Raw genomic sequence first — 24,298 nt, forward strand, 5'->3', positions numbered from 1 at the left:
CTCAACTTCAGTAACAAACCAAAAAAAAAACTTGTCTCTCTTGTCCAGAGAATGGAAAAGAAGAGTCTCTGCTGAGAAGCTTTAATTTCAAGCTTCACAACAAGGTGGGATTTGAATGGATACTGCCAGCATGGTCCAGGAAGTTCCCCACCTAAAGAGTAACTTGAAGCAAAGGAAACATAAATCCCCTCTGGAGGGTCATGCCCTCAAGGCAAGCTGCCCAGGATTCTGACAAACATAAACTCACAATCTGGAATTACAAAGCGCATGAAGAATAAACCAGTCAGCAGAAACTACAAACAGCAGAAATTTAACCTGCAGAAACTACAGATAACCGGATAATGAGAAATAGATATAAAATAAGTAAGTTTATGGTGCTCAAAGACTTACAGTTCCAAAAGATGGAACTGTAAATATTAGAAAGAAACAAGATGGTTTTTTTCCCCAAAGACGGAAGAGATTGAAAAAGTACTAAATATAAAAATTGAGATTAAAAATTCAATGCATAAGTTAAAAACCACAGATTAGATACAATTAATACACTGAGATATAGATCTGAATAAATTACCCAGAATGCAGATTCAAGAAAAAACAAGGAGATGGAATATAGGACAGGGAGGTTGAAAGAGAGGGAGAATAAAGGAAGAAAACCCAGGATGTATCCAGAAACAGGGAACAGAGAGAATGCAGTAGAAGCAGTTTCCAAGGGTACAGTCACTAAGAATCTTCCATTATTGGACAGAGATGATCACCTGTAATGGATGGACAATAAGACTAACAGTGGGCTTCTCAACAAAAACAAAAAACAGAAGTCATAAGATACTGGTAAAAGTGCCAAAAGAAGCTAGCAGTCAATTTCAGTTGTAGACCTAGTGAAACCATCCTTCAAGAATACGAAAGAAACACATTTTCAGACAAACACTGATAGAAAGAATTTACCATCAGTAAACCCTAACAGAATTTCTTAAGAGATGTATTTCAGGAAAAAGAATATTAAAACCAGAAGAAAGTACTGAGATGAAGTAAAGAAGTAATGAAATGGATACACTCATAGGTAAATCAAAACAAATACTGGCTGTATAAAACTATAAAAATAAAAACAACAAATTTGGAGATTAAAAACTAGGCATCACCCCCATGTTCACTGCGGCATTATTCACACTAGTCAAGATATGGAAACAACCTAAGTCTCTATAGACAGATGAATGGAATATTATTCAGCCACGAAAAGAAGGGAATCCTGCCATTTGTGACAACATGGGTGGACCTCGAGGGCATTCTGCTAAGTGAAATAAGAGAAATACAAACACCATATGATCTTTCTTATATGTGGAATCTAAAAAACAAAACAAACACACAAAAAACCTGGCTTATAGACACAGAGAAGAGAACGGTAGTTGCCAGAGGTGGAAGAAATGGGTGAAGGGGGTGAAAGATAAAAAGAAACAAAAAAAAAAAATGGAAAGAATTTTGCAGCAAATACCCATATATCTACTGTCTATATTATGCAATTAATATTTTACAGTATTGTCACATGTCTGTCTATCCATTTGCTGATCCATCATTTTTTTTGCTACATTTCAAAATAAGTTGCAGATATCAGCAGTTACATCTGAATATTTTATTGAATGCATATCATTAACTGGAGATCAATATTTTGCAGTTCCTTTTTTCTTATGAGATAAAATGTATGTACAGTATGATGCACATATTTTGTACTTTTTCTTTAAATTAGGGAATAACAGTAGCTTTGGCAGGTGAGGGGGGAAAAGTAATGGCAGAAGAAAGGAGCAAAAAATAATGATTTTCCCTTTATACAAAAATTATAGGTCCCATGTACTCATATAAACACCTAAAGAAAAGAAATTAACAAATTAGAAAACAAAAATACAATAGAATTAACAAAAGTAATAGTTCATTGTGAAAAACTAGTAAAATTGATAAAACCAGTACAAGACTGTTCATGACAAAAACAAAAGTAGAGAGAGCAAAAGTTACGACTATTAGGAGTGAAAAGGGGATATTACCACATAGAGAGAAAAGAATGTAGTACTGATACATGTAAATGTAAATAATGAACCCTAAAACATGAAGCTGAGCAAAATAACCCAGACACAAAGGTGAACAGCTATATGAGCCCTTGGGAAACTTTATGCATGGAGCTAGAAATCAGAGTGGTGGCTGCCTGTAGGAGATTGGGAGACTTACATAAGAGCTTGAAGGAACTCTCTGCAGTAATAGAACTGTTCCACATCATGACGGGGATAGGATATTAGTTACACAGATGTATATACAGATGTCAAGGACATTGAATCTTACAGTTAAGATCTGCCCAATTCACTGTAGGTAAACTTTACTTCAGTTTTTAAAAATTAATTGAATGCAGTGTTTTAGCAGAAGCTCAAAAGACATGAGACCAGTACTAGACCTAGATGGTATCTGTAACTCTCCTAGGTACTTTCCCTAAACAGAATTTTTAAGTTTATTTCTTTTTTTACTGTATACAGCTTTCATGTGGTTTTAAAAACAAAAAGCATTAAAACAAACCCAGGAGAACCAAAACAGTGAAAGAAAGAGTAAAAATTCTCACTCCTGTCCTTGTTTCCCATCCTCCCAGTTTCCCTACCCCATAGGCAACTACCATTCTCAGTTTCTTTTGAACTCTTTTTCAGACTCTTTATGGGAAAACAATGCCCTAAATTTTGACTTAGGGTGATGGAGTCTAAGAAAACATGGTGTCAAACATTAAATATCCTGTTGAGAGTCTTAGAACTGTTGTTAGAAATGTTCACATCAGAACTGGAGGTTCTATTTGACCAGGTCTTCGACCAAACTGGGGTTGTCATGACTTTTCAAAGCACAATTTCCAGAGGAAGAAAAAAACAACAACAACAAAGAGGCATTAACTAAAATACTAGTCAACAATATGGCAGGAGATGAAAATAAAGGAGTGAGAGTTAAGTGTTCTAAGGTCATTTCCATGTTCAGGAGGAGAATAAAGAAAATGATAAAGTGAATGTTAATAAATGAAGAGTATCTGGCAAAATAAATACTCATTTCCAGACATACAAAGAACTCCTACAAATCTGAGGCTTAAACAAATATTTTTTAAATGAATGAAATAAAATGAAAAGGAGGCAACAGAAAAACATACTCTCTTTTCTGTGTCTGGAAGTGGTTGGTGAGGAGGTGATGTTTGGAGCTTCTGTAGCCATATTGAGACAATGAGGAAATAAGCTTGAAGGGGAAAAGCCAACCCACTAAGGATGGCAGAGTGGACAGATGAATAGAACCTGGGTTCCCCTGGATGGGCAGATGATTGAGGTAAGGCCTGCTGGCCTCTTATGGCAGGAGAGAAATGAATGCTGAGGAAGAAAGGGTGTCTATCTTGCTAATACCCTATAGGTGTCTGCTACAAGGACCATGTAACCTGGAGCTGCCTGGAAGCCATCTTGCCACCATCTGAATGGAGCATGTCTGAAAATGAAGCCACACAGAGGAAAAGAGAAGGAGAGAACACAAAACCTGATGGCTGTAGTAACTGGCAGAGCAGAAAGGTGAGCAGAGAAGATGTGAGGTGGGTGTAGGAGATGTCCAGTCCACGCTCCAGAAAGGGAGACATATGGAACACAACCATTCAGCAGAGCACAAGCCAGCTCTACTCAAACCAATGAGCTCAGTTCAGATCCAGATTCCTAGTTTAGTCAGCCTTGCTAGGAAACCTGCTTGGATTCCCTCTAAGGGAGAGCTAGGAGTCATCCTTCTGAAAATTTTAAACGGAATTTATCACGTGGGTCCTTCACAGGGGACCCTCAACAACAGAGGCAGCGTCACAACAGAGGTCTCTGGCGAGGACGTGTAGGGCCGTCAACATGGCCATTCTGTTCTGACCTCCGGAAAAGCGGCAGGCATCCCAGTACAGCAAATCCTGGCATCAACGTATCCTGGAAGTGGGAGTAGAAACGAGTGCTACTTAGCCAACGATGTTGAAAAATAATGAAAGGTGAACGATGACAGCATGAAGCCTGGTTCTCAGGACTGGAAAAGTCCAAGAATCCTTCGGGACTGTGGTTTGGCGGAGTGGAAAGATTGTGAACCAAACCAACCTGAACTTGAATCCTGGCCCTGCTACTTTTTAGCAATGTAACTTCAGAAACATCGTTTCATCTGTTTGAGACTCAGTTTCCTCATCTCTAAAATGAGGGCTAACATTGCCAGCTTCCCACGGTGGTTAGAGTTAGAAACAATGCATGTAAATTACCTAGCGCAGTGTCCGGCATGTACAAGGTATTCAAGAAAAGACAGGGAGGAAGGAGGAATGAGTGAAAGGCAGAAAGAGGAAGACAGATCCGAAGCCACAGAGCATGGTTTATAGAAAGTAAACGCTGATTTCACCAACGTGCTCTAAACAGAAGAACAGAGGAAGACAGCTTTTCCAAACAGGAGTGTCGGCACCCGAGAAGGGTCCTCAGCCCACAGCTTTAAGGCTGGTTCAGAAAGCTCCTTGGAGCTCTGAACTAAAGCACCCCTGGGGAAGGGGTGAGCGGCCCTTTGATGCTTAAGGTGGAAAGGCCAGCCTGGGTCAGAGCTTGTCCCCATTGCAGCCTCCGTTCAGGGCCCCATCATCTCCCAGCACAGTCAGGGCTAGGTCGCTCCGGTTCGAGACCAGCAGTAAAGGCAGCTCCTTCCCAGGAAGAAGAGTATCCCGGAGATAGAGTCGCCCCTCCTGACTCCCGCCGGGGACCCGTTCACCTCGGCCCACGCGGGGGCTGGTCCCATGTCCCAGGTCTCAGGTCCCAGGTGTGCTGTAGGCCCACACATCCTATGTGCAGGGAGAGTAATCTGAACATACAGAATTAATTCCTTTCTCCTTGTAGAAATCATCACTCTTTTTTCTTTTGGGGGCAAACGCTCTCTTAACGTGTGTTGCTCCTTTGACTTGTTTCCCTGGCAACAAAGACAGAAGAATGCAGGCAGCAACAAAAGCGGGTACAGGTAGTTTGTTTTCATGTCCTGGGGGGCTGAGGGCTGTGGGGAGGAGCAGTCACGACTCCCCCTGTTCCATAAATGACTCACAGCAGAGGCTTCTAGTTTTTTTCCCGGTTTTGTTTAATAGCCGAGGAGGGGAATGGACCACGACTTAAGGCGTGTCTCGCTGCCACCGGGAGAGCAAGGAGCAGTTCTTCTTCAAGGGCAAGGCCAAGAAGGGTATCTGCCTGGCAAACGGCTTATCCACCATCAGTCTTCACAGGGGCTGCCAGGCCCTGTGGCCACAAGACAGCGACCAGCTCACCTGTGTGGACCGCTCGGCTCCTAGGTCTAGCAGGAAGGGGCGTCTTCTGCCACCTGGGATTGGCCCTCAAGCACCCGCCGGACCCTCTGCATCCCTGGGATGTGAGAAGGGGAAGTGAGGGTCAGCACGGATGCTGGGTGGGTGGGGACGAGCAAGCTCTGGCTGCTGGGGCCACAGGTGAGGCCAGAAGAGGGAGGGCAGAATGAAGGACGCAGTTAGGAGGCGGACCGCTTACCCAGGCGAAGCCGGTGGGTCTTGTCAGAGAAAACCAAGCGGAACCAGCCAGGCTCTTTGCACTCGAAGGCTTGGCCAAAGGACAGCAGCACCTTGTTATCCAAAAGGCGGCGCCAGAGCAGCATCTCCTCCTCAAAGGTGGCCGCGGGCAGGTACTGGGAGGGTGAAAGGCGCTCAGGATGCAGAATGAGACCCCCTGCCCTTGCCTGCTGGGGGCAGCTTTAACACTGCCCCCACCACCTGCATTTCCACCTGCATTACCTTCCTCAAGTCGACCCAGATGAAGAAGCCGGCCCCACGGCTCACGAAGGGGATCCCCAGGGCCCGGAGCTCTTCTGAGACATAGGTGTGAGCAGCCTTGAGCCGGGCGTGGTTTTCCGGCAGGTACACTTGGTTGATCCAGTCTGTTTGGGTGAAAGAGAAGCCAGAAGATCAACCTCGCCATCAACCCTCCGCTCTGGCCTGAGAGTCTAAATGCTGAAAAGAAAAAGGCCATGAGCTGCCAAAGCTGGGTGAGCCCCTCCTGTAGCTGGTTGATTGGGGGCAATGGGAATATTCAGTGAAAAGCACCTTAAATCCAGATCCTTGGCCCTGAGGGCTCCAGGGCCTGCATGACATTCTCAGGAGCCCAGACACAAAGTCCCTCAGGACTCAGACCCTCACCAGAGGTGTACCCACTTACATAGTGACACTTCTGAGTCACCCAGGTGGAAGCTCAGATCACAGTGTGGCCACTGACTAGGCGTGAGGCCTTGGGCAACTTCACCTCCTTGATCCCCATTGTTTTAACTGACCTTTGTTTTCAGTGTCCAGTTCGATGAATTTTAACACATGCATAGATTTGTGTAACCCCCATGACAGGCAGGATACTGAATGGTTCCCTCACCCCGAAGAACATCCTTGTGCTATCTGTTTGAAGTCACAACACCCCCTTCCCTGCAATCGCTGGTCTGTTCTCCATCACTGTAGTTTTGCCTTTTCCAGAGTGTCACGTAAGTAGAATCATACAGTAATGTAATCTTTTGGGACTGGTTTCCTTCACTCAGCACAGTGCCTCTGAGACGGGTCTGTGTCCTCATGGCTTTTACTGCCGTGTAGTATTCCAGTGTGAGGGTGAACCACAGTCTGTTTCTCCATTCATTTGTGGAAGGACATTTGGGTTGTTTCCAGGTTGGGGTGATTATGAATAAAGCAGCTATAAACATCCATGGAGAGGTTTTTGTGTGACCATAAGGGCAAATATCTAGGAGCAGGATTTCTGGGCCATTAGGTAAGTGTGTGTTGAATTGTATAAGCAACTGCTCAGTCGTTTTCCAAAGTGGCTGCTCCACCTTAACATTCCCACTGGCAGTGAGAGTTCCAGCTGCTCTACATCCTCAGGAACACATGATACTATCAGGATCTTTTTAAATTCAGCTATTATAGCAGGTGTGTACTACCCGGTCCTGATTTTCCTCATCTATAAAATAATGGGGAAAATGCAGAAACACCTGCTTCCTAGGATTCTGGGGAGGGACAAATGAGATTGAGAGCATCTCACGGGGCTCAATGAATGGTGGCAATTACAGGTAACCTTTGCTATCTAAACTCACTATCTGAACCCAGGAACAGAATAGACCTGCACAGAAAGAGACACTTCCATTGTAACAACCTTCCCTTAGTAGCTTCTGCTCTTTTTCAAGTGCTCACAGCTAATAACAATGAGTTCATATTAAGTGCCTATTATATGCCAGGTGCTATTCTAATTGAATGACAAATTACACCAACCCTACAAGACGGGTACCATTATGATCCCTGTTTTGCAGAAGAGGAAACTGAGGCTCAGGGAGGTGAAGGAATAGACCACATAGCTGGGATGTGACCGAGTAGGACATGAACGTGGTTTGGGCTCAGAGCTGGCACTCTCAAACACCACCCTAAATTCATCTCATGGGAGAAGCACCCATGACCCCTGGCCAGTCCCAGTCTGACTACAACCCTCCCCCATCCTCAGGTGGCCAGGCCCAGGCAGTCACCACGGTCCCGGAGCAGCTGTGCCATCTGATACTGGACCAAGCCACTGAGGCCGTGATAGCGGCAGAGGGAGGATACCGCAGTGGCCACGTCCTGGTTTTCTGTGTACAGCGTGCCAAAGCGGAGCCCAGACATCCCGAAGTCCTGAAGGAGAAAGGCACTGTGGGAGGCAGACATCCCTCCCAGAGGAAGCCGGTTCCACCCACCTCTCTGCCCTCTCACCTCCCCCTGACACCCCCAAGGCCAGCCAGGAACCCACCTTGCTGGTCGCCCACATCACGTGGGTCCTCTGGGGGTCAGGCAGCCTGCGGAGAGCACAGGGTGGGAACAGAGGCAACGCAGACCCGTCGGAGTTCACATGTTTGGTTGAACAAATGAGGAGACAGATGAGTCTGGTTTCATCTCTTGAATCACCAATTCCTACACATCCTTTAGAGCAGGGGTCAGCCAGCTACAGCCTGCTGCCTGTTCTTGTAAACGAATCTCTAAGGGGGCACAGCCACGCTCTCCCACCTGCGTACTGCCCATGGCTGATTTGTGTGTGTGTGTGTGGTACGCGGGCCTCTCACTGTTGTGGCCTCTCCCTTTGCGGAGCAACAGTCTCCGGACGCACAGGCTCAGCGGCCATGGCTCATGGGCACAGCCGCTCCGCGACATGTGGGATCTTCCCAGACCGGGGCACGAACCCGTGTCCCCTGCCTCGGCAGGCAGACTCTCAACCACTGCACCACCAGGGAAGCCCCCATGCTGATTTTATGCTACAATGGCAGAGCTGAGTGAGTGACCATATGACCTGTACAGCTTAACATATTTGCCATCTGATCCAAAAATATTTGCCAGCCGCTGACGTAGAGCATAGTTCAAGCATCGCTTCCTCAAGCGGACCTTCTCTGACCCCCTCCCAGTACACCAGGCCAATTGGTACCCCAAGCAGATCCTCTGTTGGCTCTCCAGACGTCTGCTTTTCAATAATCAAACGATTAGCTGTGCATCTAGTTGCTAAAAGTTTTGGGGTTTTTTTTTATGGTTTTTTTTCCGGCTAGAAAGACAAGTTCCACATAAGGAGGGTCTATATCTTTCTTGTTCACTGATGCATCTCCAGCACAGCATAATGTCTGGCCCACAGGAAGCGACAAATCCCTACTTCCCTGAGTCTCACTCTCCTAATCCATATGCAAAGGGGAGGAACAACCTACGTGCCATCCACCTGGCAGAGCTTCGCGAGGACTGCCTGAGCAGAGCAAAGGAAAGCGTTCGGGAACCACTGACTGAAACCACCCACCCTGGCCAGGCAGGATAATCACCACTTGCACAAGTTATCTCACAACAAGAGGTCCTGCTAAGGAATATGGAGCTGACAAGCTACCGCCAGCCGGAAGACTTTAGGAGGGGCCCAAAGGAGGGAGGAGACGCCAGCCCATAATATGTTCTACCAACCTCCCAGAAACCCTCACACGGGAAACCATCCTGACTGAGAGATGTGCGCACCGCCAGGAAGGGCCTTGAATTGGATCAAGTATGGGCACGAGCAAGATGATGGACCAGAGACAACCTGGAAAGCTAACCCCATTACCTTAAAACCTGAGACTGCGAGCCACGTGGCAGAGCAGTTCCCCAGGGTTCCCTTACCCTCCTGCTCTCCACCCAGGTGCCCCTTCCCAACAAAGTCTCTTGCTTTGTCAGTACGCGTGTCTCCTCAGACAATTCATTTCGGAGTGTTAGACAAGAGCCCACTCTCGGGTCCTGGAAGGGGTCCCCCTTCCGGTAACAAAAGGACCCAGCAGGGCTGAAAGATCTCAACGAGTATCAGGAACTGTCAGAATCCCTAAATGCCAGATGTGCAGATTTTACAGATGATCCGATCCAACTGTTTCCAAAGGTGTTCCGGCCACACGTTCTTGACTCAAACTACATCTAATGAAAAAGCTCCGATAGCTGGAAGGGCTTGGCACATGCAGGGCGCCCCAGAAGTATCTGCTGAATGAATGAGTGAATGAGTGAAAATGGAGCCACTCTGGAGATGAGGGAAACGGCAGAGGAGGCCCATTTCCCACCCTCCCAGCCTTCCCTCAAGGAATCCTAAGACCACTCCTTGGAGCTTTCAGAACCACCACAGAACAATCTGAAAACCACTGATTGGCCCAGCCTCCCTTCTTCTCGTTAGGGGACCTGAGGACAGTAGGATTAGCTGGGAGGAAGGGGAACTGTCCTGGGTGGGCGGAGGGGTGCGGGACTGGCAGAGTCAGCTCACCTTTCCAGGCTCAGGACACTGTGGTACCCAACCGACTCCTCAAACACAGACAGCATGTAGACCTCATCCACCATCACGTGCAGCTCATGCCTGGAGGGCAGGTCGGGGGGAGGAGAGAGATTGGCTGGTAGACCAAATGCATCCCCCAGGGTGGGATGGCAGTGAATCGGAAATCCAGAAGGACCACGGTCTAGCCCAGGGTTACCAAACTTGTTTTTTCCAGGAACACCCTTCTTTTGTCTATTTCTTTCAAGCAAACAAGAAGCCGTGCACACACAAGGCAGATGACAGTGGGGATTCTGAAGCAATGTGGGGGGACGGGGGAGGCGGAGCCCTCGGGCACCTCCAGCCACAGTTAAGTGCAAGACAGTTACGTACAGGCGGACCCAGATTCACAGCTGGCTCCACCCCTCACTCTAAGCTGCAGTCAATGGGATAATGACAGTATCTGTACCTAATAGGGTCGTTGGGAGGATTACATGAGCTGGAGCATGTAGGGTGCTTAGCAGGGGGCGGGGCCCCTAGAGCGGGCAATAATAGCAGCTGCTGTTATAAAAAGGAAGAGAGAAGTAGCATCCCACCAACCCCTACCCCCTGATTCCACTGCCAGAAAGGGCCAAAGCAGGTAGAAACCCACAGTGGGGTAAAGGGGGTAACAGGACCTGAACCAAAGCTCACATCAGAACCCTGATCCGTCACACGCTTTACGGGGTGAGCGTGGGGTGCCTCACCTCTTGGCGAACTTCAGGTACTCTTGCAGCTCTCCTGGGGAATAGACATCACCCAGAGGGTTCTGGGGGTTGATGAGGATGAGGCCTTTGACCTTCACACCCTGAAACCATCAGTGGGACAGGAGACCCTCAGCTCCTCCCCAAGGCCCCACGGTCCCACTGGGCCAGATCCCAGGGAAATGTGTTCACCACCCAACACGAAACGAATAAGGGCAAAGAATTATATCTGCAGCATCGTATCAGCTATAAAAGAGAACAAATGCAGAGAACAAAGCTCAGAGAGAAATATGCCCAAACGCCAGTAGAAGTTGCCTTTGTTGGTAGAATTATGGGTGGCGGTTTGTACTTTTAAAATTCCCACAGTGGGCATATATGGATTTTATGACCAAGGTTAAAAAAAAAAAAACAGATTGACAGATTTCTGAAAAGTGGACTGGACAGGAACCACTGGAGGGCTGCTGGTCTATGCCTTTCTTTGGGAGGCCTCAGATCCCCTCAGAGTGAGGGGGACCACCTCCCCAAATCACCAGAGAGACTGCTGAACCACAGACTTCTAAGCTCCATGCTTGACCTGCTGAGTCAGAATCGGGAGAAGTGAGGGGTAGTAGGTTTTTTTTTTTTTTTTTTGCGGTATGCGGGCCTCTTACTGCTGTGGCCTCTCCCGCTGCGGAGCACAGGCTCCGGACGCGCAGGCCCAGCGGCCATGGCTCACAGGCCCAGCCGCTCCGTGGCATGTGGGATCTTCCCGGACCGGGGCACGAACCCGTGCCCCCTGCATGGGCAGGCGGACTCTCAACCACTGCACCACCAGGGAAGCCCGGGGGGGTAGTATTTTTAATCAAGCTCTCTAGTTGATTCTCTGTACACTGAGAGTCTCAGAGTCTTTCTCTAGCAGGAAGCCCTCCATGGGCAGGCTCCCGCTTGACCCCCAGAACGGTTCCATGCTACCACCCTACCCCCCGTCCCCATCACGTAGTGCCACCACTACTCCCAGGAGATCAGCCACAGGAAGGGGGTCCATGCCCTGCTCAGGCCCCCCCGCCTTCCAGCCTTGGGTTTAATTTGATCCCCAGACCTCAGAATTAGCTCCTTCCAGCGCCATCTCGAGCTTCTCCACTGTGAGCTGGAAGGGGCGTGTCTCCAGCCCAGTGACCTGGAAGAAGATCCACAAAAGCCAGCAGCCAAATTCAGGGACCCTCCCCCCAGACCTGGACCCTGGGGCCACCAGCCAAATTCAGGGACCCTCCTCCCAGACCTGGACCCTGGGGCCACCAGCCAAATTCAGTGACCCCCCCCAGACCTGGACGCTGGGGCCTCCAGCCAAATTCAGGGACCCTCCCCCAGACCTGGACGCTGGGGCCAGCAGCCAAATTCAGTGACCTCCCCCCCCAGACCTGGACTCTGGGGCCACCAGCCAAATTCAGGGACCCTCCCCCCAGACCTGGACGCTGGGGCCACCAGCCAAATTCAGGGACCCTCCCCCCAGACCTGGACGCTGGGGCCACCAGCCAAATTCAGGGACCCTCCCCCCAGACCTGGACACTGGGGCCACCAGCCAAATTCAGGGACCCTCCCTCCAGACCTGGACGCTGGGGCCACCAGCCAAATTCAGGGACCCTCCCCCCAGACCTGGACACTGGGGCCACCAGCCAAATTCAGGGACCCTCCCCCCAGACCTGGACGCTGGGGCCACCAGCCAAATTCAGGGACCCTCCCCCCCAGACCTGGACACTGGGGCCACCAGCCAAATTCAGGGACCCTCCCCCAGACCTGGACTCTGGGGCCTCTCCTACCCCTGTCATCTCCAGCCTCCTCTTAGAACAATCTCAGAAAAACACAGGGGGGTCACTCCTCTCTCACTGCCACCCACCCCATCACATCAGGGACACCCTCACGGCTCCTAGGATTGGGGAAGAGCCCCCTGAGGTCCACTGATTGGGGTCCGTGGGCTTCCATGTTGAGGTCTGCTCTGCCCCGTTCTCACCCCACCATTCCGGTGTGGTCTCCCTGGGCTGCCCTTGGCTTTTGCATCGACCCCAGGGATCTCAGAGGTGGAAGATCGGGTGTCCCCAGGGCACCTAGGCAAGGGCAGCCGTGGCCAGCAGAAGGCTCCACTCTCCTTTCAGCCATAACCCCAGAAGCCTCGGCATGGACTTCCTCTCATTTCTACCCTCAAATTCAGACAGAGGAACATCTCAGCCTACAGGAAGGCCCAGGTCCAACCTGGGGTCCCAGGAACTCTTACCTCACTGTCCAGATAGACACAGACCAGTCGGACGTTGCCATAGAGATACACATGCTGCGTGATGGCTCCGTAGTAAGGGGCAGGGATCAGGAAAGCCTCTGGGGGCAGGAGTGGGCCAGGGCCCGTCACCCTCTGGCCGGAACACCCAGACCCCCGTCCACTGACCCCACGCCTCTCCAAGCCTTCAGTGTGCTTGGGGAACATCTGGGGAACACGCTCCCTCTCTCAATTCCCCAAACCCTTTCTAAAGCTGGGATCCACTGAGTCCCTTTTCTAATAATTAGTAGCTACCATTTATCGGGCACTTAATATGCATGGGGATCTGTGCTAAATATTTATATTTTTAATCTCGTTTGATCCTCACAATCACTCTGTGGAGTAAGTCCTATTATTATCCTCACTTTACTGATGAGGAAACTGAAGCTTAGATCCCTCGGAAGCACACGACATGCTGGGTTACTGCAAGCACAGACTTGGAACAGGAGTCGAAGCTGCAGGGTGATGATCTGGGTGTGACAAATGGGAAAACTTGACAAGACACAGAACTGCCCAGAGACAGAATGTGCTGCTTCTGGAGGAGTGAAAGCTCCCCCGCTGGGGGCACTGAAGCCAAAGGCTGACACCGCTCGGTGGCGAGGGGGTGTCATGCAGAAGACTCCCGCTGTGGACACAGGGGTTGATGAGATGACGCCCAAGGTCCGCTTAAGGCAGAGGTAAAGGTGCTCCTCCAGCTCTGAAGAGGGTGCATCGGTCAAGCTGCTCCCTTCGCAGCTTTCCCTTCAGCACAACCCCACCCCCGCCTCACATCTCTGGAAGGGGCAGACTTTGCCCTACATGTTCCCTCCCCCGGCCACAGAGATTGGGCCAGAGGTAGACAAATGACCCCAGGAGCCAATGCACTGGCTGGCCAGACACCCGTCACGTTCTCTCTGTCTCAGGACTTTGCTCCAAGCAGCACAGATCCTTGTGAGATGAGAACATGCACTTGAATGCAAAGGTCCTGTGGAGTCAGAGCTGAGCCAACAACCTGGGCCAAACAGAGCTGAGCAGGGTCCAGAGAGAGGCCTGCATAAGAAGCGGGGGAGGGGGACTGCACACGCCAGTGAGAGACAGAGAGTGTGACGCTAATTCTACTCTTGATGGTTCTAGAACGGGTAGGAAATTGCCTATTACATCCTTGTGATGAATCTTCCGTTCAGGGTTCCAAACTTGGTTATTACGTCTCTCTGTGTTATTTTAACAAGTAACTTAACCCCTGGGCCTTAATCTCCTCATCTGTTAAATGGGAATAAGCACAGAACCTACCTCATCGGGGTTAGAGTGAGGATTAAATGACAGACTATGCCTAGCCTTAGGCCAGCGCCTGAAACGTAGTATGTGGTCAATAAACGTTACTAAATTATGATTATTAATTAAGCTAATATGAGTGGGTCTCTATTCCTGGCAACCAACAGCCCCTGACCATGACTATGGTCAATACGTCCTTGATTTGACCATGGCTCTTGCAGCAAGCACTGCTGGCTCGACACTCAACAGCCATTCCAGTTTTCTTCCTTGCTAAGAGAGCACCAGACTTTTCAGCTATGACCAGCAATAAGTCCAAGGAAGGTGCACCTTCCCCCAGCCCTGGGGGATGAAGCAAGTTTGGTTTAAGCCAACCAGCGTTCTCTTCCCCTTCGCCAGGGACTGCTTTGGGAATGGGTTTGTGAGTCCGTCCTGGCCAGAAATATGCAAGGGGAGCCCTGCGGGGACTCTTCCAGGAAAGAGTAGCCCCATTTCCTCCCTCCCAGTAAAAAAGAGACAGGCACAGCACAGCCTCCCTCTCTTCCTGCTTTAGGACATGCTGTCACATGAGGTCGTCACAGAGAAATGGCCCAGAACCCTGGCATCACCTTGACTTCCCCTGGAACTGCCAACCCCTGGTGTCTTGTCAGGCCCCTTAGTTAAGCCCCCTGTGGTCTAACAGTCTGTTATGGCAAAAGCACCCTGATGCAGGCCTCGAGGACAGGCCGCTAGGGACACTGCAGGCACAGGGCAGCCCCTGGCACTGAATGGGCTGCGGTCTACTTACCCCCCACCTCACACAGCACTGTGGCCAGAGCGGAGAAGAGAGAGGCACAGCCATTCAGAACCACGACCTGAGGGTGACACATCCACGGGATAAAGATGAATCTGTCCCAGGAGGGTGCAAGGGCCTGCAGCCTCTAACCCAGGAGGGCACAGAGGGAGGGCCAGGGCACAGAGGGAGGGCCAGGGCACAGAGGGAGGGCCAGGGCACAGAGGGAGGGCCAGGTCATACCCGCAGGCCCCTCCTGACTAACAGCCAAGTCCATTTGTGTGGCTTATGCGTGGGGACCCTGTTCTAGATCAACTGAGCAAGGAAGAGGGAGCTGGTCACTCAGAGTCCTGCCCGAAGGTGTGGAGGCAAAGAGGGGCCACGGAACAAAGCGGGGCAGAAATTATACCCAAACTCTAAATATCTAGGATGAGGGGAAGGAAGGGAGGGGGTCTTCCTAATTCCAAATCAAAACTAAGTGACCTTACCTTACCCCTGGCCAGCCGAAAGTTGGGGAGGGGGCAGAAGATCAGGAAGGAGCAGGGGAGGGGGCTACTCACGTTCTCTGGTTTAAGGGGTGCGGGGCTCCTGCAGTAGAAAGACAGGAACCTGGCCACTTCCTCCCGGAGGCTGGAGATCAGACAGACAGATGGGCAGTGCTTGTCAGAGGGGCTCCGACCCCAAGTCCATCCCAAAGCTCCTCTGGCGAATCTTCAGGCAGCTGCCATTACCCTTCTCTGCTTCCCACGATGGGAATACGATCACTATTTGTCTCCGCTCCTTGGTACCCACCTCCCTCCTCGGTCCCAACACTACCCGCATGTGTGGAAACTTCCATTCCAGTAGTTCTAGGACACCTGACCCCACCTAATCAGCAGACTGCAGGAATATCAAAAAGTAACAGTCTCTATACAGATCTAGCTAATATTAATAGTAGCACATTAATATAATAAAATATATAATATAATGTAGGATAATATAATTATTATTATAACAATAACTATTATCATAGTTATTGCCAATATTTACAAGCATTTACCTTATGCAGGTGTTATTTAGAGAATATTCCTCATTTACTCTTCATAAAACCCCTATGACACAACTACTATTATTATTATCCCCATTTTACAGACAAAAAAACTGAGGCTTGAAGGAGTTGGTTACGTGCTGGTTAGTGGCAGAGTCCACACTCAAGCCCAGTGGTCAGTCTCTAGGGCCACCATCCTAATTATTATAAGAGCACATGCTTGGAATTACTCTTGGAATCAAGTCCAGCTCCAGCACTAAATCCTTAGGACAGCATCTGGGCCCTAGCAAGTGCTCAATAAATATAAACTCTTATTAGTTTTACTTACTATTTCCCATCTTAGCAGCCGAAGGCCCCAACCATCTCCTCCTAAGCTGATTCTGGCTCCTCTAAAGCTACTGAGAAATTGGAGACAAGGCTCCTGGCCTGAAGGCCCTCTCCACTCCTCGGACTCAAGAGAAACCAAGCCAGGGAGCCGCTAAGCAGGGGTGGGATGGGCAGGAGGCACTAGTTCCCTGCAGATGCTCCAGGAGACCCCATGACTGCCAGCTCTCCAGGACTAGGCCCTCAGCCTAGGGCAGGCTTTCTCAACCCGCCACTATTGATGTTTCGGGCCAGATCATTCTTTCCTGTGGAGGGGCCTGTCCTGGGCACTGTAGGAGGTTTAGCAGCTTCCCTTGCCTCTACCCAAGAAAAGCCAGGAGCAACCCCCTCCCAGTTACGACAACCAAAAATGTCTCCAGATATTGCCACCTGTCTCTTGGGGAAGGAAACCGCCCTGGGGTTGAGAACCACTGGCCTACAGGTGCTACTTACAACAGATGTCCCCTCCAGTCAGGGTACTGCAGCAGGGACGGCTCCACCCGCAGCATGTCGCTCTGACTCAGCTGGGGACAGACAGGGGAGAGCAGGGCTGAGGAACGCACACACTCATGGTGAGGGCCAGCCCTGCCACCTGCATCCATGCAGCACCAGGGCTTCTAAAGCCAAGGGCTTGGTCTGCTTATCAGAGAAACTGAGACAGGGGCAGCCCAGGGACAGCATTCTCATGCCCATTTTGCAGATGAGGAAACTGAGGCTTAAAAATGTCGGGTGTGGGACTTCCCTGGCGGTCCAGTGGTTAAGACTGTGCACTTCCACTGCAGGGGGCCCAGGTTCAATCCCTGGTCAGGGAACTATGATCCCGCGAGCTGCACGGCACGACCGAAAAAAAAAAAAAGGCAGGTGGCTCAGCCAACATCACAGCACCGGCCAGTGGCGAAGCTAAGACGAACCAGAATTTTTGACGCCTAGTCCAGTGCTCTTTATACAACACCGCCGCCCAACAAAACCAGAGGGGTGGATTTGCAGAGGCAGCGATAGGAGACCGCGCGCCTCAGCTCCTCCAACGGGGTGACAGAAGAGGTCCCAGAACTAGGTGCCCTACCTCGGTCTTGGCTCTAAGTCATGGAGGGACTCAGGCCACTGTCTTCCTGCAGGCTCAGCTCAACCTCACACTTTGGAAAATGTGGCCATTTCCAGGCCATCCCCACCCTGCCTGGGTGCTGGGTTAGTGACTCCCAGGGCATCACACCCACAAAGTCGAGGGAAGGCAGAAGCCTTGGGCGGCAGGACCAAAAGGAAGAAAGGGAATGAGGCACGTGTCTATAACCCCAGCCTCTTCCATTTCTCCTTCGTCCTTGAGCACTGCACTGTCCGATCCAGAGGCCTCTGGCCACATGGGGCTCTTATGTGGGACTCTCCTGAATTGAGACACTGGATTCTGAAGACTTATATGAAAGAAGTATGCAGACCATCTCATTAATAATTTTTTGTATTGATTACATGTTGAAATAGCCATATTTTAGATACAATGGGCTAAATAAAATACATGATGAAAATGAATTTTACCAGTTTCTTTGTACTATTTAATAGAAAATTTTAATTATATACGTGGCTCACAGTTTATTTCTACTGGATGGCGCGGAGCTGCCTTAGAGTGGGGAGCTGGCTTTGGGTAGAACAGACTTTTCAACCCCACTCCCTACACCCCTCTCCCCTTGCAGCTTAGATGTTTCCCTTTGGAAATATGTTCCTTTGGGTTAAGGATCACTCTCTCCAAAGTTCCAAACTCTAACTCTTAGGCCTTGAGAGACACATTCATCAGATAGTTCCAGCAGTTTACTAGAGATGGCTCACACCAGCTCAAGAAATCTGATTATTTTCTCTATCTGTGAGTTGGCAGGCAGAGGGAAGGGCAATATAAGGGTAGGGGATTAAGAGGTCCAAACTACTGGGTATAAAATAAGCTACAAGGATATACTATACAACACGGGGAATAGAGCCAATATTTGATAATAACTATAAATGGAGTATAACCTTTAAATATTGTGAATCACTCTACTGTATACCTGAAACTTGTATAATACTGTACAGCAATTATACTTCAATTTAAAAAAATAAATAAAAGAAAGAAATCTGATTTCAGGAATTTTGCAAACTGTACCATTTTCAAAAATTAAATTATATAAACTATACATATAAATTATGTAAGTCAGTTACAGTAAAAACAAAGGTAAAAAGTGCTCAAACAATATTGCTCCTGTCTATGTTACTCCACTTTGCTCTCATCTGTGCTCTGGAGGTCCTTTCCGTCCATGTGTCTGCATGGTGGGACTACCACGTGATGGTGCCCCTGCACCTCTCTTCCCAGCTCTGCATGCAGTGATGTCACGGCAATAGCCTGATATCGGCCACAGTGGGGGCATTTACACTATGGGAATCAGAAAAGCTACCGATCAGGGGCCCCTTTCTCCCAGGGCCAGTTGTTAAATACTGACCACACATCACCGAGTATCTCCCCCTGAGAGCAGGGCCCCAGCCAGCAGGAGGAACTGAGGAGGGAAAGAGCCAGAGGAAGTGAAGAAGGAGGATCACAGTGGGGAAGTGACTCTCCCAAGATGGAGGGAAAGTGGTCCCCAAGGCCGCTGAAGCAAGCAGCAGGCTCTCTGGGGGAAGTGTTCCAAGGAATCCCAGAGAAGACAGCCCCTTGCAGCTGGGGATGCCACCCAGAGGTGCACCGGGACTTACCCGCCTGGACAGCAGGTCAAAGCAGAGTTTGTTCTCACTGGTGCCCAAGTTAATGATGCCCTGGAGGTGAGAGGTACAGAGCCATGTGAGCACAGCAGAGGGTGCTATCAGAAGGCCCCGGGGGGCACACCAAGGCAGCAAAGCGAAGCTCTCTGCAATCCCGCCCTTCCCACCACCCCTCCTGGCCTTTGCTCAAGCCATGCCCTCCACATGGCTCCCTGATCCTATCTTCCCATTTCTAAAGCTCTGTGCAAATGCCATCTCCTCCAGGAAGCCTTCCTCAAAATCCCACCTGCAAGGGATCTTTTCTTCTTCTGGATCCCAAAGCACTTTATCTGTCCCCCTTTACGGCACTAGTCAGTTTCTGTCCCAGGTCACAGGGTCTGATGTACAGGCTTTATCTCCCCCACTGGATGGGAAGTCCCTGAAGGCTGGATACATGCCCAAGACACCGCTGTATCTCTTAAAAGCCTCAGTTTACAGGATGAAAGAATGTACACAGTAAACTGGTGCTCTGGCAGGAACGGGAACAAGGGTCATTGTACCGCAAGAAGAGGCCCTGTCAGCCCCATGGAGAAGACCACGTGGTGAGGAACCAAGGCCTGCCAACAACCATGTGAGTGAGCTTGGAAGTGGATCATCTCCCCACCCCACCAAGCTTTCAAATGAGACCACAGCCCCAGCTTCACTGCAACTTCCCAGGAGATCTTTAGCCTGAAGCACCACCCGGATTCCTGAATTCCAGAAACTGTGAACTGTTTGTTTAAGCTGCTAAGACCGGAAGTCCTTTGTTACACAGCAAGAGATAACTAATACAATCCCTCACTTTTTCCAGGTCTCTGCTTCAATGTCACCATATTAAAGTGACCTTCTATGACCACCTCACATAAAATAGTAATATCCCCAGTCCACCCCACCAGTCTCTATCCTATTACCCTGCTTTATTTTTCCCTACAAGACTTATCCCAACATATTATATATATATATATATATATATATATATATATGTATGTCTGTCTCCCATACTAGACTATAAACTCCATGAGGGCAGGAACTTTATTTTTGTTCACGGCTGTAACCCTGGTATATAGAACAGTGTCAGCACCTGGTACATGCTCAACAAATAAAGATTATTAAAGGGTTATTCGTGACAGCTCTCTACCCTCTGAAGGTATTACTAGTAATAAATTATAATAATGGGGGCAGGCAATATTAGTAATAATAGCAACTACCATTTATTGAATGCTCTGTGTGGAAGCACTGTGCTAGTAACTTACATAGCTGATCTCATTTAATTGTGACAGTTCTATAGAGGAGGTATTACTATCCCATTATAGAGACGAACTGAGGTTCAAAGACATTAAGTAATTAGCTCAAGAATACACAACCCAAAAGTGAAACAGTTGCAACCTGAACCCTAGTTCTGTCCCAGATCTAAAGTTGGATAGTCGATGGGCTGTGGATCAGGATCCATATAAGAGCACTCCATGGTTCTTGAATTCCTCCCTCACAAATCAAGATTCCCTTAATTATAAATGGGCCATTTTCTGATTCAGGTAATATACAGGGGCCTCTCTGAGCAACATAAGACACCCCGTTGGGAGTCAAAGGGGCACAACTCCAACATGACAATAGCAAGCTGTGTGCTGCCCCGTTGGTCAAGGTGGGGTACCCGCCCCTCCACCCCCCGTGCTCTCTTGTGTCCCAGTGGGAAGGGGGCCTTCACTCACACTGGGGTTCTCATCCTCATCATACTCATCCATGTGGTAGGTCCTGTAGCCCTCCTCTGCTGAATCCCAGAACCATTTAATGATGCTTCCTCTAGAGGACAGGTAGGGGCTGTCGGAGGAGAACATGGCAGTGGGATCACCCACTCCATAGAGCTTCAGCGGCTTCTGGTCTGGTTTTCCGGAGCATTCTCCTTCCAGACCATCCCCATGGTTACTGTGCAGGCCTTGTGTGGAGACTGAACCTGGAGAGGTGGTAGGTGTCCCGGAGTCCTTCTGAGGGAGTGGGAACATCTGCAGAAAGACAAAAGCACTCAGTGCCTGATCTGATCAAGGGCTTTCCTAGCACCAAGCAACAAAAATGAACTGGGAGTCACGGGGCCCTCCCCCTTCTCTATCTGCCCCTTCCTTCAAGTTTATATACTCATCACTTCCTGTGTCCCTTACTAGCTGTAACCATGTGCGCAATCGCTTCAAGGCATCAACTCTGCTAAGGATCTACAGACAGGGGCTGTACTTGCTACTTTTCTACAACTTGAATAAATGGCTGCTTCAGCTTGTTTTACTTTTGTGGAAGTTTTTCATTCTGCAGCCTGAAGAGTCACCAGCTTCTTTTTCCATTCTTGCCGACGTCAATTTCAAAAAGCCAAGTTAAAATTCTCTGACTTAAAGTAGAAAGAGCCTGGAGTCCAGGGGTCTTGTGGTGACTGTTGCGAATAGAAGTAAAGGATAAAATGAGATTATCTGGTTGTTTCGAGGCGATGATGGGTGGGGCCTGAGAAGAAGCAAGTGGGGTTCCCACAAGTGCAAGTGCACGACCCTGAGCAGAGCCCAAGGCCCCACCCCCGCTCCCTCCCGAAGTGGGGGAGGCGTGGCCGCTGCGAGGGGCTGGTCTCATCCTGCGTTCAGATGTGAACTCCTCCACTTTCTAAGCCAGCGTCCTCGCGGGCACAGTGGGTGTAGCCGTAACTACCTCATAGGGTAGCAGTGAGGACATAAATATATGTTAGTGTAAATGGCTTAGAACAAATCCTGGCTCATGGACAAACTTCAGTAAAATATGTTATTATAACTCCTCGCCGCTTTCCCCAGTCCTGATGCACAAGCCCCAAACACCAAATGATGGGGGACCAACCAGCGGCCCAGAAACCCAGGGGGCTCCTCGGTTAAATTTTGCTCCACTACGTCTTTTCTGGGGTCTCCCCCAACTGACTGGGCTCTCCCCAGCCTCACCTCGCCCCCCCTCATCCTATGCCTGGGCCCTCGGCAGGTCAGAGGGGCTGAGGCGGGTTGGAGGTGGGGGCCGGCCGGGCCCCGGCTCCGCGCGCGCCGTGCGGGAGCGAAGGGCGGGCTCGGGGCGTCCAGCGGGGCGGCGGCGAGTCCAGAGCCCGAAACCCGCGCGGCCGGGCCTCGGAGATCCACGAGAGGGCGGACAGCGTGGAAGGCAGAGCGCAAGACCCCTGCATGGCGGCGGGCGCCTCGCGGGCGCCGGCTCCCGGCCTCCGGGAGGAGGAAGTCTAAGTCTGGCCGAGGGCTTCGAGACGGAAGGGCCGGGACTTCTGCAGCGAGGCCTCGAGCCCGGGCAAGGCCCCCTGTTCTGCAAAGCGTGGATTGCACCTACTTGCGGAGCTGGAGGAGCCGCCGCCGGCACTCAGGCACGCGCAGTCTGTGTCCGAATCCTCGCCCGGACTCGCTCACCGCCGCTGTGCGCAGGGCACCCGGGCCCAGGCACTCGCACTCGGGACCGTCCACGCCGGGTCGGGCTTCCCAGAAGGTTCCGGGCACAGTTCGTCAACTCGCGCCCGAGGCCGCAAGACTCCCGGGTGTGGCCTGCGCGCAGGGAGCGCACACGCTGCAGCACCGTGGGGCGGGGAGGGGAAGCCGCGGAAAGGGAGGGGGCCCAGGGCCAGAGCTCCGCCTGGAAGGGACGGGCCGCCCACTGCTACCTCCGCTCTCTGCGGCCTCAGCGCCCTGGCGGCCTTCCCGCCCCGGTCTCCCCGCCCCTGGCACACGGGGGCCCCTCCCTCTGCCTCCTGGCCTTAGTGTCCCCATTTACAGGCAGAGTCACGGAGGTTACTGGACAAATGTATGCCTGGTTGCGGCCCATGGAAAAGGCTTTCCGGACTTACATTAATTCCGATTAAGGGCATCCTGAAAACATCCTTCCCCTATGAAAGCTTTTGACCTGAGTTTGTAATTTCTCCTCTTTTCGTTCTACAGAACATCTGGTGAACTCTGCCTGGGACCCTGCACATTCCGGGAGTTTGGCAATGAGTTAGACCACCAAGGTCCCACGCCCGCGCTGAGCCTTTGAGTAGGAAAAGTTTCCTTTTCTCCATGAAAAGCAATGAGCAGGATCCATCAGTACAGATCTGGCTGAAGACTTGGCTGTCTTCAGATCACTCCACTTCTTGTCTTCGCTTTGGCCTTGCCACTAACATTGTGACCTTGAGCAGCTCTCAAGACTTTTTGTTCCTCTATGTAAAATAAGCCAGTTCTCTCCATTTAAGTCATATCATTCTGTTTAATTCAGGTAAGTAGTCTTATTGAATGCCTGTGTCGAGCAAGATCTCTGCAAAGTGCTGGGATACGGTGATGGCAAAACAAACAGCGGGTCTGCATGGTTGACTGGGAAGGCAGACATACAAATGTGCTAACTAATAAGAAAGATTACTGGGTGCCTGGGAAGCATGCGGCAGGGAGATTTAACACCACTGCCCCCTTCCCTGACACACACACACACATGCATTGGTCCCATACAGGAAGCCTTACACACACATTCATTCACCCTAAACACTTAGGAAGTGATGCTCGAGTCCTAGTTAGCTAGCTGGAGTGTGGGGTGTTGGAAGCAGAAGAAAGCCTTTGATAGAGCCTTGAAGGTTAGAGTCCGTGTGGAACATTAATGAACTGCAACAAGCCTAATACCGACCCCCGGAGCTTGCAGGGTTCAGGAGAAAGGTTGGAGATATGATCAGGGATCAGGTCATGAATCTTAATAAATCCTTATAAGGACTGTGAACTTCTCACTGAGGGCAATGGATATATATTGTAATCTCTAGAGCAAACACTTTTTAAAAAAAGTCAAAAGGTATAATTAAGAATAAATGGGATACCAAATAATGCCTGATTAATTCAAAAGGCATGCGGGAAGGAAAGAATGAACAAAGAGCACAGGGCACAAATAGAAGACAAATAGCAAGATAATTGACTTCAGTACAACCATATCCATGATTACATTAAATTAATGACCAAAGACCAGTTAAAAGATCATCAGACTGGATAAAATGGTACGATTAAGAATATGGTGTTTCGGCTTCCTTGGTGGCACAGTGGTGGGGAGTCCGCCTGCCGATACAGGGTACACGGGTTCGTGCCTCGGTCCGGGAAGATCCCACATGCCGCAGAGCGGCTGGGCCCGTGAGCCATGGCTGCTGAGCCTGTGCATCCGGAGCCTGTGCTCCGCAACGGGAGAGGCCACAGCAGTGAGAGGCCCGTGTACTGCAAAAAAAAAAAAAAAAATCTGACAAAAATTGAACCCTCATTCATGGTAAATCTCTCAGCAAACTAGGAATTGAAGGAAATTCTTCTATCATCTGGTAAAGGCAGTATGAAAAATACGTCCAGTACTTAAGAATGAGAGACAGAACTC

The 24,298-nt window shown here is 50.0% G+C and overlaps 1 protein-coding gene across 3 annotated transcripts; it reads right to left on the reverse strand.

Moving 5' to 3' along the window:
• Window positions 1-1,672: 1,672 nt before the first annotated feature.
• Window positions 1,673-22,535, reverse strand: ACCS (1-aminocyclopropane-1-carboxylate synthase homolog (inactive)). 3 transcript variants are annotated; one of them, XM_079928884.1, is made up of 16 exons: window positions 22,268-22,535; window positions 20,650-20,940; window positions 18,920-18,979; window positions 16,667-16,737; window positions 15,384-15,453; window positions 14,839-14,905; window positions 12,768-12,865; window positions 11,598-11,675; window positions 10,523-10,623; window positions 9,792-9,881; window positions 7,800-7,845; window positions 7,543-7,684; window positions 5,789-5,931; window positions 5,529-5,682; window positions 5,294-5,387; window positions 1,673-4,947 (listed from the first exon to the last, which is right to left on the reverse strand). In XM_079928884.1, exons 2-15 carry the CDS (start codon window positions 20,938-20,940, stop codon window positions 5,320-5,322), a joined length of 1,479 nt encoding a protein of 492 aa, XP_079785010.1. In that variant the 5' UTR covers window positions 22,268-22,535; the 3' UTR covers window positions 1,673-4,947; window positions 5,294-5,319. The 3 variants fall into 3 exon arrangements, with proteins under 3 accessions (XP_079785010.1, XP_079785009.1, XP_079785011.1); XM_079928883.1 differs by having other exon boundaries at window positions 1,673-5,387; XM_079928885.1 differs by lacking the exon at window positions 22,268-22,535 and having other exon boundaries at window positions 1,673-5,387; window positions 20,650-21,298.
• Window positions 22,536-24,298: the final 1,763 nt, after the last annotated feature.

The sequence above is a fragment of the Stenella coeruleoalba genome (assembly GCF_951394435.1).
Source record: "Stenella coeruleoalba genome assembly, chromosome: 8".
NCBI lineage: Eukaryota > Metazoa > Chordata > Mammalia > Artiodactyla > Delphinidae > Stenella > Stenella coeruleoalba.